Genomic DNA, 13,416 nt, shown 5'->3' on the forward strand with positions numbered 1-13,416 from the left:
TTCATGGAGAGCACGTGTTGCGGTGGGGGCCACCAGGACACTCCAAAGTTGGGGGCGGGCTAATTGATCGTTGGCCACTGATGCGATTGGGGCTTCCCTTGTTGTTGGGAAGAAGTTAATGTTGCCATTTGTTGATTGACAGCCAGAAACGCTAAAACTCCTTGCACGAGGCTAGGGCTTCCTCTTTTCGCCCGTGCATCGGATTGCCCCCCCTAGAATTAGGGTTGTTCGCTTTGACCTTGCTATGCCTGTCATGGGGGTCGTCTGCTCTTGGGGCAGGGGCCCGGTAGGAATTTTGTCCATCTGGCTGATTGGCTGGGGCCATTTGGTTTTTGCCTACTGCGTAGCAAATCATCACAACTTGTAAGGTTGCAGTTAGGCATTGGTTTATGGTTTGGTTGGTTGAGGGGCAGTGGTTGAGTGGCTGCCCTTGGTAGGTTGAATGCCTGCCCCTCTAATGCTGCTGCTGCAAGGGATTCCGTTAAAGGAATCAGGGGCTAACTATTGCTTGTCCACTCTGTCAAGGGGGCTCGGGCCATAGCAATGCGCTCCTGGTTGCATTTGGGGAGGGCTGAGGGCAGCTTCCCTGCTCCGTCGCTACCCCCAAGTGTATTCCCCTCTTCTGACTTTCGCATCGTGCAGAATGTCAGTCTGTCCCCCACGGTGGGGGCAGATAGTCGCAACCAATGCCTAAGCAACCACTCACATTTTTGTATTTTAATAAAGTTGTGGCCAAAATTATGGCAAAAACCTTAAACAAAAATTCTGTGTGATGTGTGAGTTATTGGGGTGGCCCTGGGGACCTCGACACGCAAACAGATCCAGACATAATTTATAAGGAAGTTACTGAACAAGTAATTGAGAAAGATGATTTCTGAGTTTTAATTCCCCCCCATTCCTCATGTTTCTCTTACAGACGGATGTTCCCTGTCTTAAAGATCAGTGTCTCGGGCTTGGATCCCAATGCCATGTATTCTTTCCTGCTTGATTTTGCTCCGACTGACAGCCACCGCTGGAAGTATGTGAATGGAGAATGGGTCCCAGCCGGAAAGCCAGAGCCTTCGAATCACAGCTGTGTCTATATCCACCCAGACTCTCCCAACTTTGGGGCGCACTGGATGAAGGCTGCGGTATCTTTCAGTAAAGTGAAACTTACCAACAAGTTGAATGGCAATGGGCAGGTATAGCACCCTGTTTCCTCCATGCCTCTTGGCTTTGGTTTCAGGCTTCTACCAATCAAGAAATATCAAGGGTGCATTTACGCAATTAGAAGGGTCCTTAGAGGCCTCTTCACCCACAGATGCCAATTATTCCATGGAGTCCAAATGTAAACAGGAATAAACAGGTCTTAATTGGGGCTTTCAGATTTTAATGGACTCCTTGATGTTAAGAGAGACAGAGTGCGCTGTGGTTTAACCATCAGGGATGTTTCCCCCTATAGTTTTTTCTTGTGTGTTAAGGTTTTTACACAGGACTTCAGAGAAGGGGGAAATGATTGTGGGTATTAAGGTTTTGTTTTCTCCCCCATGCCGTTTGGTGCGTAAGTGGAATGTTGGCAATAGTCAGGTACTCGAATAAAAGGCTTCTCCTAAATGAAATAATTACTGTGCTTGCTTTTGCTTCATGATAATTATCAATATTCCATTGAATCATCTTTGGCCTTGGGAATAATAATAGAAAACATGTACCTGTACCAGAAAATAAGTGGCATTCTCTCCGAGACCCTTAAAAATGCAAAGAGGAAAGTTGGCTCTGTTAGGCTGTTTGTAGCTTTAGATGCATATTAAAAACAATGTTACGCCTTGCCTTTGACTTGTTTTGTGCAGAACTCTTGTATTGGAACAAAACTGTCAGAAAACCCATTAGCAAGCAACGGGTGAACTTTCAAGCTTGTATGCTCTAGTTTGTTGGTGGTCACAGGCAGTCAGGATCTTAATGAATCTAGCCTTCCGAGAAAGATATGAAGTGGGAAATGGCGCTCAGTATCACATCAGATAAGAAAACAGAGGCACAGAGGACTCCTGGCTTGCCAGTTCAGTCACACAGCGGAATAGTAGCAAACCTGAAAATGGAATCCTGGCTTCCCGAATGCTGAGCCTATATCCTAAGTACAAGATTGTTCAGTCATGGAAAGGAATAAAGAGAACCTAAGTAGCTCCAATTCTAAATAGTTAGTGATAGATAGTAGCTGCATGTAAATTGCAATACAGATGTCTTAGCTGTTGTGGTGGTGCCTAAACACTCATACAGTGCTGTAGTCCCATGTTTTTTGCTATGGTGGTGCAGCTAGATAATTATATTTCTTGAACTTAGTGGTCTTAATGGGCGGGGGGGGGGTGATTAAATTTTTTCCAAAACTTGTTTTTATTATTTTCATTAAATATTACAAACAACAAATATAACCACATAAAATTATTTCAGTTACAAGTTTGTACATAGCAAAGCACAGTACAGAAACAAACCACATAAAATTATTTCAGTTACAAGTTTGTACATAGCAAAGCACAGTACAGAAGCAAGGAAAGTATCCACCAGTGCGATTTTGTGAGCACTCTACTCTCATACATTTAGAGATTCATGTTATCACAAGGATACTGTGCCTCGTGCGTGATGCCCCCACTTTCCATGAGCCCCCACGTGGCCTCTCCACATACAAGCCCGAGAGACCAGTGGATGCCCACATATCAGGACTGAATCATTCACAGCTAATTTACATTATTTTTCTCCTATAGTATGACAATGCACTGGGACGGCCCTCTTGGGTTGCCTAGTTTTTCAGGCAGTTGAGGTGATCGGGGCCACTGATATTTGTTATTTTCAAAAAGAATTCCACACATCTGAGTGATTCCAAGAGAGATACGTTGTGCGGCACGATTCCTTCAGCTAGCTCTCCAACCTCTCTCTCTCTCTCTCGCCTCAGAAGTGCTTCCTTTTCACACATGTGTGCATAGAGCCATGTAGGCCAGGGGGAGGCCAACATGGTGCCCTCAAGATGTTTTGAACTACAACTTTCAGCGTCCTTGGATATTGGCCATGCTAACTGGGAAATGATGGTAGATGCAGGCTAATGATCTGGAATTGAATAAGACATTAGACCTGATCCAGGGCTAATTCAGACTTTGCCTAAGCCCCACTGAAGCCAAAGGAACCAACCAGTCTCAGTTCATTTCAGTTTCATTGCTTTCAATGAGACTTGATCACTATTAGTTTTTTTTGTTGAATCAGGACCATTATTTCTGGTCAATCTCTGCCTCACTTTTTCTTGCCACAGATTATGTTGAATTCTCTGCACAAATATGAGCCGCAAGTTCATATTGTTCGAGTTGGAGGCCCACACAGGATGGTAATGAATTGTTCCTTTCCTGAAACTCAGTTCATAGCTGTGACTGCTTACCAAAATGAAGAGGTAGGTGGGTATAAAACATCAAAACAGCTGGGAATTGTTTAAGAAAACCCTATAACTGTGTACGCTAAAACCAGTGATATGCTTCCCTACTTAAATGCTAAAATTAGGATGAAAGGGGTGGGTTTTTTTGGTTAAAATTACTGTATATTTTAATCTTGATTGTAAGCCACCCTGAATATCCTATAGAAAGGCAGAATATAAATGATTATAAACAATTTAATATAGAACAACAATAGTCAGCCTTCATCAAAATGCGACACTTCCACTTATTTATTATTCTGTCCACTTTCATAGTTGGATGGTCAATTTTATGTTAAGATCTCATCTTTTTAATGTAGAATTTGTTAGACCTATTCTGAGCCTAGTTCGTTCTCTCTCTCTCTCTCTTTACTGCAGGTAGCCTATGGGGAAAAGTATTGAGCCCTATTTTGGCCTTTGAAGTAAACGTATATGGGATCAATGTTCCTGTGTATATTCCCTACACATCTTCCTAAGTCCAATATGAAGGTCTGAAAGTAGATTTTGAGTGTGATTGGGTGAATGTGCTTAGAATCCTCCTTGCAAACAGAAACCTTGTGTTACCCAGGTGCCCAATCATGGGTAGGTTTCTAAGCATGTTCACCCAACCACAAGACCTGTATGCTGAACATGGAAGGTCAGAAGTGGCATTAATGTGCATTGGGAGAATGGAAGGAGGTTGTCTGTGTGTGCATGCCCGCCCACACTGCCCACTTTTAGTCACATGTGTTTCCCCTAAACACCAGAAAAGGCTTTAGTTCTTGCTTATTTTAATGATACTATGTAATGGAGAAAGAAGCAAATTCTATCCATGTTGTTGTGGCCTTTTAACCATCTTTTTGGCTTCTCTAGGGACACTGTGGATGTTGGCACTGGGATGCTGCCCAATAGCATATGGAATAGAAATTCGGGGCCTATAATTCATTTTCTTCCAGCAGCAAACTAAATGTCACTGCTTCATAAGAGGGCAGTCCTTCAGTATAGTGAACCCACTGACTTATAACTACATGATTAAATAGAATGCAAGTTTCCGCGAGAGTGATTGCCTCTGGCAAAACTTACTCTGGAAAATGGCAGGCTTCAGATGATCAATTGTCAAACGTCAAATTTTCTTGCTAACGCAACTCTTCTTCTTTTTTTAAACTCAAGATAACAGCTCTCAAGATCAAGTACAACCCCTTTGCCAAAGCTTTTCTGGATGCAAAAGAAAGGTGAATTTATTTCCTAATAAGCCTCATTATACCTGCTGCCCTTTTGTCCTGGAATGACCTCAGATAATCGTCCTCAGGCTTGCTACTTGCTCTGCTGACAGAATAAACATGTAAGGTGCACTGTGATGATGGGGCATTAAAACAATAACAACATTTGTACCCCAAACTCCCCACAAGAAACCTTCTGGACTTTCCTTCTTGTTTTCCCCTTACAAAAAGTAAGTCAGGTTGAAAAATAATGATCAGACCAAGGGTACTCAATTAACTCCATAATTAAATGGAGAGGCATCTGTGTGGACGTAGTTTTGCTAGAATTGAAATAACCTTAATAATACTATCTTTCAGAAACCACCCTAAGGATGCTTCAGATATTGTCTCTGAAAGTCAGCACATCACATATTCTCACTGTAAGTTTTGCCTTTTGATTTCTTTGTCCTATTGGGAATGCCAATGACCAATTGGCTCCAGCAACCTGATCTGTCAGTGGTTAGTACAGTGGTACCTCAGGATGCGAATGGGATCCATTCCGGAGCCCCGTTCACATCCTGAAGCCAACGCAACCCGCGACTGCGTGGGTTGCGATTCGCAGCTTCCGCGCATGCGCGTGACGCTATTTTGACCGTCTGCGCATGCGTGAGTGGCGAAACCCGGAAGTAACACGTTCCGTTACTTCCAGGTCGCTGCAGAGCACAATCCGAAAGCGCTTAACCTGAAGCTTATTTAACCCGAGGTATGACTGTACCAGAAAGGCTTCTGCTGGGATAACTAACCTTCTAACATCAGGAACATTACTACTATTTTCAACAGCTACCATTTGACTTGTACTTCCCCTCCTGCTCCCAGCTCTACCTCCTTTGATTGGCATTGCATGCTGGATATCATCTGGTTGTTGATGGGATGACATATAACCAGAAGGTTTCTTCTACCCACAACAGTTTGTTTGCTGCTTATTTATTTATTTTGTCCCCAACATTTCTGTTGTGTGCTGCTTGCATGCTAAGCCATTTGCACTTCCTTCATTACCAGCATGCTAAGCTGGTTGCAGGGATGCGGGTGGCGCTGTGGGTTAAACCACAGAGCCTAGGACTTGCCGATCAGAAGGTTGGCGGTTCGAATCCCTGTGACGGGGTGAGCTCTCGTTGCTCAGTCCCTGCTCCTGCCAACCTAGCAGTTCGAAAGCACGTCAAAGTGCAAGTAGATAAATAGGTACCGCTCCGGCAGGAAGGTAAACGGCGTTTCCGTGTGCTGCTCTGGTTCGCCAGAAGCGGCTTAGTCATGCTGGCCACATGACCCGGAAGCTGTACGCCGGCTCCCTCAGTTAATAAAGCGAGATGAGCGCCGCAACCCCAGAGTCGGCCACGACTGGACCTAATGGTCAGGGGACCCTTTACCCTTTACCTTTTAAGCTGGTTGCACTTCCTTCATTAGCAGATTCTTACGGTTTTCTTAGAATCATAGAACAGACCCCGAGCATCATCTAGTCCAATACCTTGCAATTCAGGAATCTCAACTAAAGCATCCATCACAGATGGCCATCTAATCTCTGCTTAAAGACTTCCAGTGAAGGTGAATCTATCACCTTCCAATGGAGTCCATTGTACTGTGAAACAGCTCTTACCATCAGAAAGTTCTTCCTGATGTTGAGTCATAATTTCTTGTAACTTGAATCCGTTGGTTTGGGTCCTTCCTTCCAGAGTAGGAGACAAGAAGCTTGCTCCATCCTCCATGTGACAACCCTTTGGATTTTTGAAAATGGCTGTCATATCTCCTCTCAGTCACCTCTTATCCAGGCTAAAAACATACCCAACTCCCTCAAGAGTTCCTCATAAGTATGGATACAAAAATCTATGGAATATGCAGAAATGGTGAAACTTATTGGAAGAATAAGAAATCAAGACAACAAATCTTTTACAAAAGAATGGAAATGGGGTATTGAATATTTACAGATAAATTATAAACAGATAAAAACATTGGCAGGATTATTGTAATAACCTGCAGTTTTATAAGAGTATATATTTAAAGAAGATGAATAAATGTGTAAATTATGTTAATTTGGATATGCAGAAGGTATTACAAATAAATTTAAGGAACCGCAGAAAGGGGGAAGTCAAGTTTTGAAATGTCAAAATGATTGTAAAATTAGTGAAATGTATAAAATATGTGAAATGTATAAACTTGAAAAGTTTAAATAAATAAAAGAGAAACTTAAAAAAGAGAGAGAGAGTTCCTCATAAGGCTTGGCTTTCTGTTGACAGTGAAACTAAGGCTGTTTGGTTATCTTAAACTAAAAGAATTCCCCCCTCTCTTTGAGCCTGAAACATTTTTGGTTGATTGTGTGTGTGTGCGCACACACACACACACAGAGAGAGAGAGAGAGAGAGAGAGAGAGAGAAGCAAAGAAAGGGGTTTTGAGATTGTCATTTGCTGTTATTTTCCTTGATCAATGCTCTTTTCTTAATGTCTCTCTAGTGGGTGGCTGGCTGATTTCCAACCCAGATGCCATGTGCACAGCAGGAAGTTCAAGCTATCAGTATGGTGGGACTTTTCCTCTGCCTGCTGCCCATTCTCACCACGGCTGTGAGCACTATTCGGCCCTTCGAGGACATAGGGCTGTTCCATACCCTGCTTCATACATGCAAAGAAATCACTCTCCAACAGGTAAGTTCTTGGCCTGACATTTTAAAAAGACTATTTATGGGGAAAGAGCAACGACCTAAAAAACAACAACAACAACAAGGAAGCACACAATTTACAATTCAAATGTTAACAAGTACAAATCAACAGGCAAAGAAACCGAGAGAGTTGTTGGCAGGATGTTTATAGCAAAAAATTGGAAAGGGAGAAAAATTCCATCAATGAAAGAATGGCAAATTAAATTTTGTGAATACAGTGGTGCCACGCAAGACGAATGCCTCGCAAGACGGAAAACTCGCTAGACGAAAGGGTTTTCCGTTTTTGAGCTGCTTCGCAAGACGAATTTCCCTATGGGCTTGCTTCGCAAGAGGAAAACGTCTTGCAAGTTTGTTTCCTTTTTCTTAACACCGTTAATACAGTTGCGACTTGACTTCGAGGAGCAACTCATAGAACGCAGTGTACATAGTAGCCTTTTTTGAGGTTTTTAAAGACTTTGGTGATTTTTGAAGCTTTTCCAAAACTTCTTTTGCAGCCATTTGGTAAGTTAAGCTTTTAAAACTTTTTTTTTGGGGGGGGGTTGGATTTTGGGTTGGGGTGTTTGGAATTCAAGGACTTGGTGTTGGGAAGGGGTTTGCAAGAATCTGGAAACTTATGTGTTTTTTTCTGCATTTTTATGATTTTCTGTGACCATTGGGCCACTCTGCTGTTTTTTTAAAAAAAAATTCTGGATTTGAATTTCTGTGTGCTGGGTGGCTGGGGGAACAGTTGGGGAGGGGTTTGCAAGAATCTGGAAGCTTGTGTTTTTCCCCCTGCATTTTTATGATTTTCTGTGACCATTGGGCCACTCTGCTGTTTTTTTAAAAAAATTCTGGATTTGAATTTCTGTGTGCTGGGTGGCTGGGGGAACAGTTGGGGAGGGGTTTGCAAGAATCTGGAAGCTTGTGGTTTTTTTACTGCATTTTTATGATTTTCTGTGACCATTGGGCCACTCTGCTGTTTTTTTAAAAAAATTCTGGATTTGAATTTCTGTGTGCTGGGTGGCTGGGGGAACAGTTGGGGAGGGGTTTGCAAGAATCTGGAAGCTTGTGGTTTTTTTTCTACGTTTTTATGATTTTCTGTGACCATTGGGCCACTCTGCTGCTTTTTTAAAAAAATTCTGGGTTTGAATTTTGAAATGCTCTTTACAGTATGTGTGACTTTAAAGAGCACTTAATAAACTCTTGTTGTACCAAATTTGGCTTTGTTTGGACTTTTTTTGACCATAGGAACGCATTAATTGATTTTCAATGCATTCCTATGGGAAACTGTGCTTCGCAAGACGAAAAATTCACTAGACGAAAAAATTCGCGGAACGAATTAATTTCGTCTTGCGAGGCACCACTGTATATAAATCTGGCAAGACTCACAGCATTCATAAGGGGGCAATCGGACCCGAAATTATTAAAAGAATGGGGATGTGCTAAAGAGTATATGAAAAAACATTGTTCTGGAATAAGTATATTGGTTATGTAATGAATGATGCTTTACAGGGTAAAAGAAAAAAATGGCGTAAAAAAAGTATAAAGATAGAAGTAATCTACATTAGACACAACAATTTAAAAAGAGTAAATTTTTTGAGGTCTTAGAACAAAGGAAGTCAATATGTGTATATGTATGTAATGACTAGATTAGAATGAAGATATGGTTTTATTTGTAGATGTGTGATTTTTCTTTTGTTTTCTGTTTTCTTTTTTGTGTTCTGTTTTTCTTTCTTGTTTGTATAGTATTATTTTGGATTCAATGTTTGTAATTTTTGTTGTAATTTTGCATTGAAATATCTATATCTATATCTATATCTATATCTATATCTATATCTATATCTATATCTATATCTATATCTATATCTATATCTATATCTATATCTATATCTATCTATCTATCTATCTATCTATATATAAACTGAGAGAGTTTTCCTAGGAGAACTTATTGATTCCACACATGGATAAATGGTTCCTATTTCTTTTTTAAATTAAGGGCAAAGGTATTTATGATCTCAAAGAATTCCCTTTCCCAAGTTCATGAGTGCATCCCAGGTATCTCTTTTCTGCAATACTCTCCCTCAACTCTTGAGATGTGGGGATGGCAATTAGGTTAGGTGCCTTTAAAAAAGGACTAGACAAATTACAAATATATTGAGCTATTAGCTTTCCATGATTCTAGATTCAGGTAGGTAGCTGTGTTGGTCTGACGTGACGCAGTCGAAATAAATAAAGAAATAGTCCAGTTGCACCTTCGAGACCAACTAAGTGTGTTCTGGGTATAAGCTTTCGTGTGTGTGCACACTTCTTCAGATACACTGAAACAGAAGTCACCAGACCCTTATATATAGTGAGAGGGTGGGGTGGGGTTTTTCTCAGAAGGGTGGTAGGAGATGGGTGATTGACTCAATGGGTATGGTAAACCTATTGACGACTGCAATCCTACAGGAAAAAGCATGGGATAGTATGCAGATGACCAAAAATAGCTTTAGCACGTTTAATGAGACAAGAATCCAATATCTCTATTCAGAACAGGTCTCTCCATAGTTTTCAGTTTAGTAAATGCCAGCAGCTCTCTATATTGGACAAACAGGCCAAACCCTCTGCCAAAGGATAAATGGTCATAAATCTGACATCAGGAATCACAAGACAGAGAAGCCAGTAGGAGAATACTTCAATCTTCCAGGACATTCAATGCAGGGTCTCAAAGCAGCTTCAACAACAAATAAACAAATGCATTCTAATTTGTCATCTTAAAATAATTTTGTTAGAAACATGTCGCTGTCGCTAACAACTTCTGCTTCCCCTTCTAAAGTGAATTTGATAGAAAGCAGCAACAATGAACTTCAAGTACCATCGGTCCACGAAGGCTGGGCTGCAGTACCCTCCAGTCACCATGGCAACTTGCTGCCAGTGCCGCACAACAGTGGTACGGCCACCCCGGGTCCGAGGTAAGCACCCCATTGATTTGCAATTGCCCATAGTATCAGCAGTAGCCACCGAACAACCTTAGCAGCTTTCGGTGTAACAGCTCCCTTGGAGAACCATCACGTATGACAATGGCCTCTCTGGAGATGAACAAGTCTCTTCTTGTTCAACCTTCTCCACAAAATTGTGGAGGAAATGGGTAAAGGTGTGGTCTACACATGCAGCAGAATGAGATGGTAGAATACTGAGATTGTAGAGTGGATTGTAGCAATTGGAATGGCAAGGAAGGGATTCAGTTTTTCCATGGGGGGAAATGGCCTGGAAGTGAAGCACCAGTACAGTAGGGAGAAAGGCTCTATCCCAGCCTTACCTTCTGTCCTAATTTTCACTTGGATGTAGCTGTAGACAGCGGAATATTCCATTTAGGTTGAAGGATGGCATGCGAGGTGGCAGAATGAGAACGGATTCAAAAATTGCACGAACCCAGGTCCCAGTAGAGACTATGGATTCCAATCTCACTGTAAAACAATGAAGTAACAATGTATAACTTTAAGACAAAAAATCTGCCAATAGTGGGTGGCCTTTACACCTGGTCAAAAAAAGAGGACATGCAATTGCACAATCTTTTCCTATCCTAATTTATATGCATGGAGCATACTTAGAAATAAATTAAATAGAAATGCAATACAACCCACCATAGTGGAGCAGACTGGGTGAAAACTGACTGGGAGTTCTGTGTGTCTGCTCAGTGCGCTGTCTAGGTACAAGTTGTTGACAGGCAGCTTCAAGATCTTTGCTTTTGCTTCTTACAATTGTTTAAACTGACTGGACAGTCCTTCAAATGAAAGACTGACCTCTGTACAGTAGGACATAAAGCACCCTATTTAATAAAAGGAGCAATTGCACCTTTTGAAAGATTTCCATTGCTTCTGTTTGGCTGTGATTTTTTTCAAAAGGACTTAGGGCTAATGGCTGGCTAGTTTACTGCAAGAAGTGCTTTACACCCAGCATCCCTAGCAAAGGTAAAGGGACCCCTGACCATTAGGTCCAGTCATGGCCGACTCTGGGGTTGCGGCGCTCATCTCGCTCTATAGGCTGAGGGAGCCGGCATACAGCTTCTGGGACATGTGGCCAGCATGACTAAGTCGCTTCTGGCAAACCAGAGCAGCACACGGAAACGCCGTTTACCTTCCTGCCGGAGTGGTACCTATTTATCTACTTGTACCGTGCCGGAGCGGTACCTATTTATCTACTTGTTGATGTGCTTCCGAACTGCTAGGTTGGCAGGAGCAGGGACCGAGCAACGGGAGCTCACCCCGTCGCTGGGATTCGAACTGCCGACCTTCTGATAGGCAAGTCCTAGGCTATGTGGTTTAACCCACAGCGCCACCCGCGTCCCTCAGCAGCCCTAGAGACCACTGCAAATTTCAACTGTTGAGTGTTGTTGTTTTTGCTTTGCTTTGCTTCAGCCACTATCCATGCCTATGGACAGTCAGCAACAATGCCCTCAATGTGGCCAACCTTGCGAGTGATGCAAGCAGCAGCCCTCCTGGACCATTCCTGAGAAGCAACATTGCACTGCCTGCCACATCGTCCTCTGCTTCAATTCCGTTGCAGGGTACAGTTGCCGGCAGCATGGAAGCACAACTGGAGCCCACTTTCTCTAGGTTAACAGAGTCCACCTGGGCATCTGTAGCCTCCCATTCGTTTTAAAGGACCACTGGGCAGTGCAAGAATGCCTGGTAACACCCTGGACAGAACAGGATTTAAGGCTGCCATTCTTGCAGCAAAGAAAAGAACATGTTTAGTGATGTGCCGGCTTTTCCAAATCTTGAAATCTTGGATGGTGAATTGGGCAAGTATCGTAGGACCAAAAGAAGACCAGGAGACCCCCTCTGCTGTTACAGTTCCCAGCCTTACAGGCACAGAGTAAAACAAATCCCGATGAGGAACTCTTGCTACCTGTCATGTCAAATAAGAGCGGAGGACAGACTCCCACTAAGAAGACATAGAACTTATAATTATTTCAATCTATTTTCATATAGGTCAGATGGTTTCTCAGGAACATATTCATTACTGAAAGACATTACATCACAGTGCTCTCCTTGAACACTGTCTCTTGAAAGGACATTGCCATGACTTCTTCAGAGTTTAAGCTATAAGAGAGACCAAATGAGTAAGGATATATCTCATTGAACTAACCTACTGGTGAAAATATGAACCTATTCTGCTCATTCTCTTCAACCATCCCTGTTTTGAATGTTTATTGTAGGTTGTAAGTGCTTTAAGATCGGAACTGTGTCTCTTCGTGTTGTGAGCAACACTTAGCATGCCCACCTGGGAGAGGGGAGATTTTCATTGTATTCCCATCAGCAAGTTCATCCAGCAGATGTTAAATCTATTTTTTTGTAATGCTTGGAGTTCTTTTGGTGTTTATAAAAACACTTTTATAAGTGCTTTGTAAAGGCCTTATATGCTGTTCTCCTATATGGAAGATTCGCTGTGTGATTAATTCTGCTCACACAGTGGACAGAATGTTGGACTACATTGATCTGATCTAACAGGGCTCTTACGTTCTTATGACGGTTGCACTTATGCAAGTTGTGGACTTGCAATCGTACATATTTTCTTTAACAAGCCATGTGCACAACCAGATGATCAGCCACAGCTACTGGCAATCACTTCATTTATTTTTCTTCACTTGGCTCAGTCACAAAAATAAATCAGTTGCTAATCCATGACCACACATTGAAGTTGGTCAATATGAGCAGGTGCCCAGGGAAGGGCAAAATTGCACAAATTAGTCCTATGATCATCCATCTCCAACTTTATAATATGGTCAATGTTACTTCCTTTACTATTGCTATGTAGTGTTCATGCATGAAGAATGCCATCATGTTCTAACACTGCTAAATGTTGAGTACACTCCATGGCAGATGAGTTCACCATCCAAGAGATTTGTGGTGTGTTTTCATGATCTTCTTGAGAATTAACATGTCTTGGCTGGATGTAATAACAATGGAAAATATTATTTTTGAATTTCTACCTGATTCTAGTAGAAATAAAGGAACTTACTGCAATCCAATAATGTCTGTTCAGAAGTAAGATCTCTTGTGGTCAAATAGGGCTTGCATCCAGCTCAGTTGGGTATAGGATTGCCACCTTAAATGTGCCATCTTACACTGATATGTCAAGAAAAAGG

At 42.0% G+C, this 13,416-nt stretch overlaps 1 protein-coding gene across 1 annotated transcript; it reads left to right on the forward strand.

Annotated features, from left to right (window-relative positions):
- Positions 1-920: 920 nt before the first annotated feature.
- TBX19 (T-box transcription factor 19) lies at positions 921-13,171 on the forward strand (the record flags this gene model as incomplete). Its single annotated transcript, XM_081199038.1, has 7 exons — positions 921-1,181; positions 3,272-3,406; positions 4,574-4,635; positions 4,981-5,042; positions 7,105-7,293; positions 10,102-10,237; positions 11,684-13,171. The coding sequence occupies 7 exons, from the start codon at positions 921-923 to the stop codon at positions 11,925-11,927; spliced, it is 1,089 nt and encodes a 362-aa protein (XP_081055164.1). The 3' UTR covers positions 11,928-13,171.
- Positions 13,172-13,416: the final 245 nt, after the last annotated feature.

The sequence above is a fragment of the Podarcis bocagei genome (assembly GCF_964188305.1).
Source record: "Podarcis bocagei genome assembly, chromosome: 6".
NCBI lineage: Eukaryota > Metazoa > Chordata > Lepidosauria > Squamata > Lacertidae > Podarcis > Podarcis bocagei.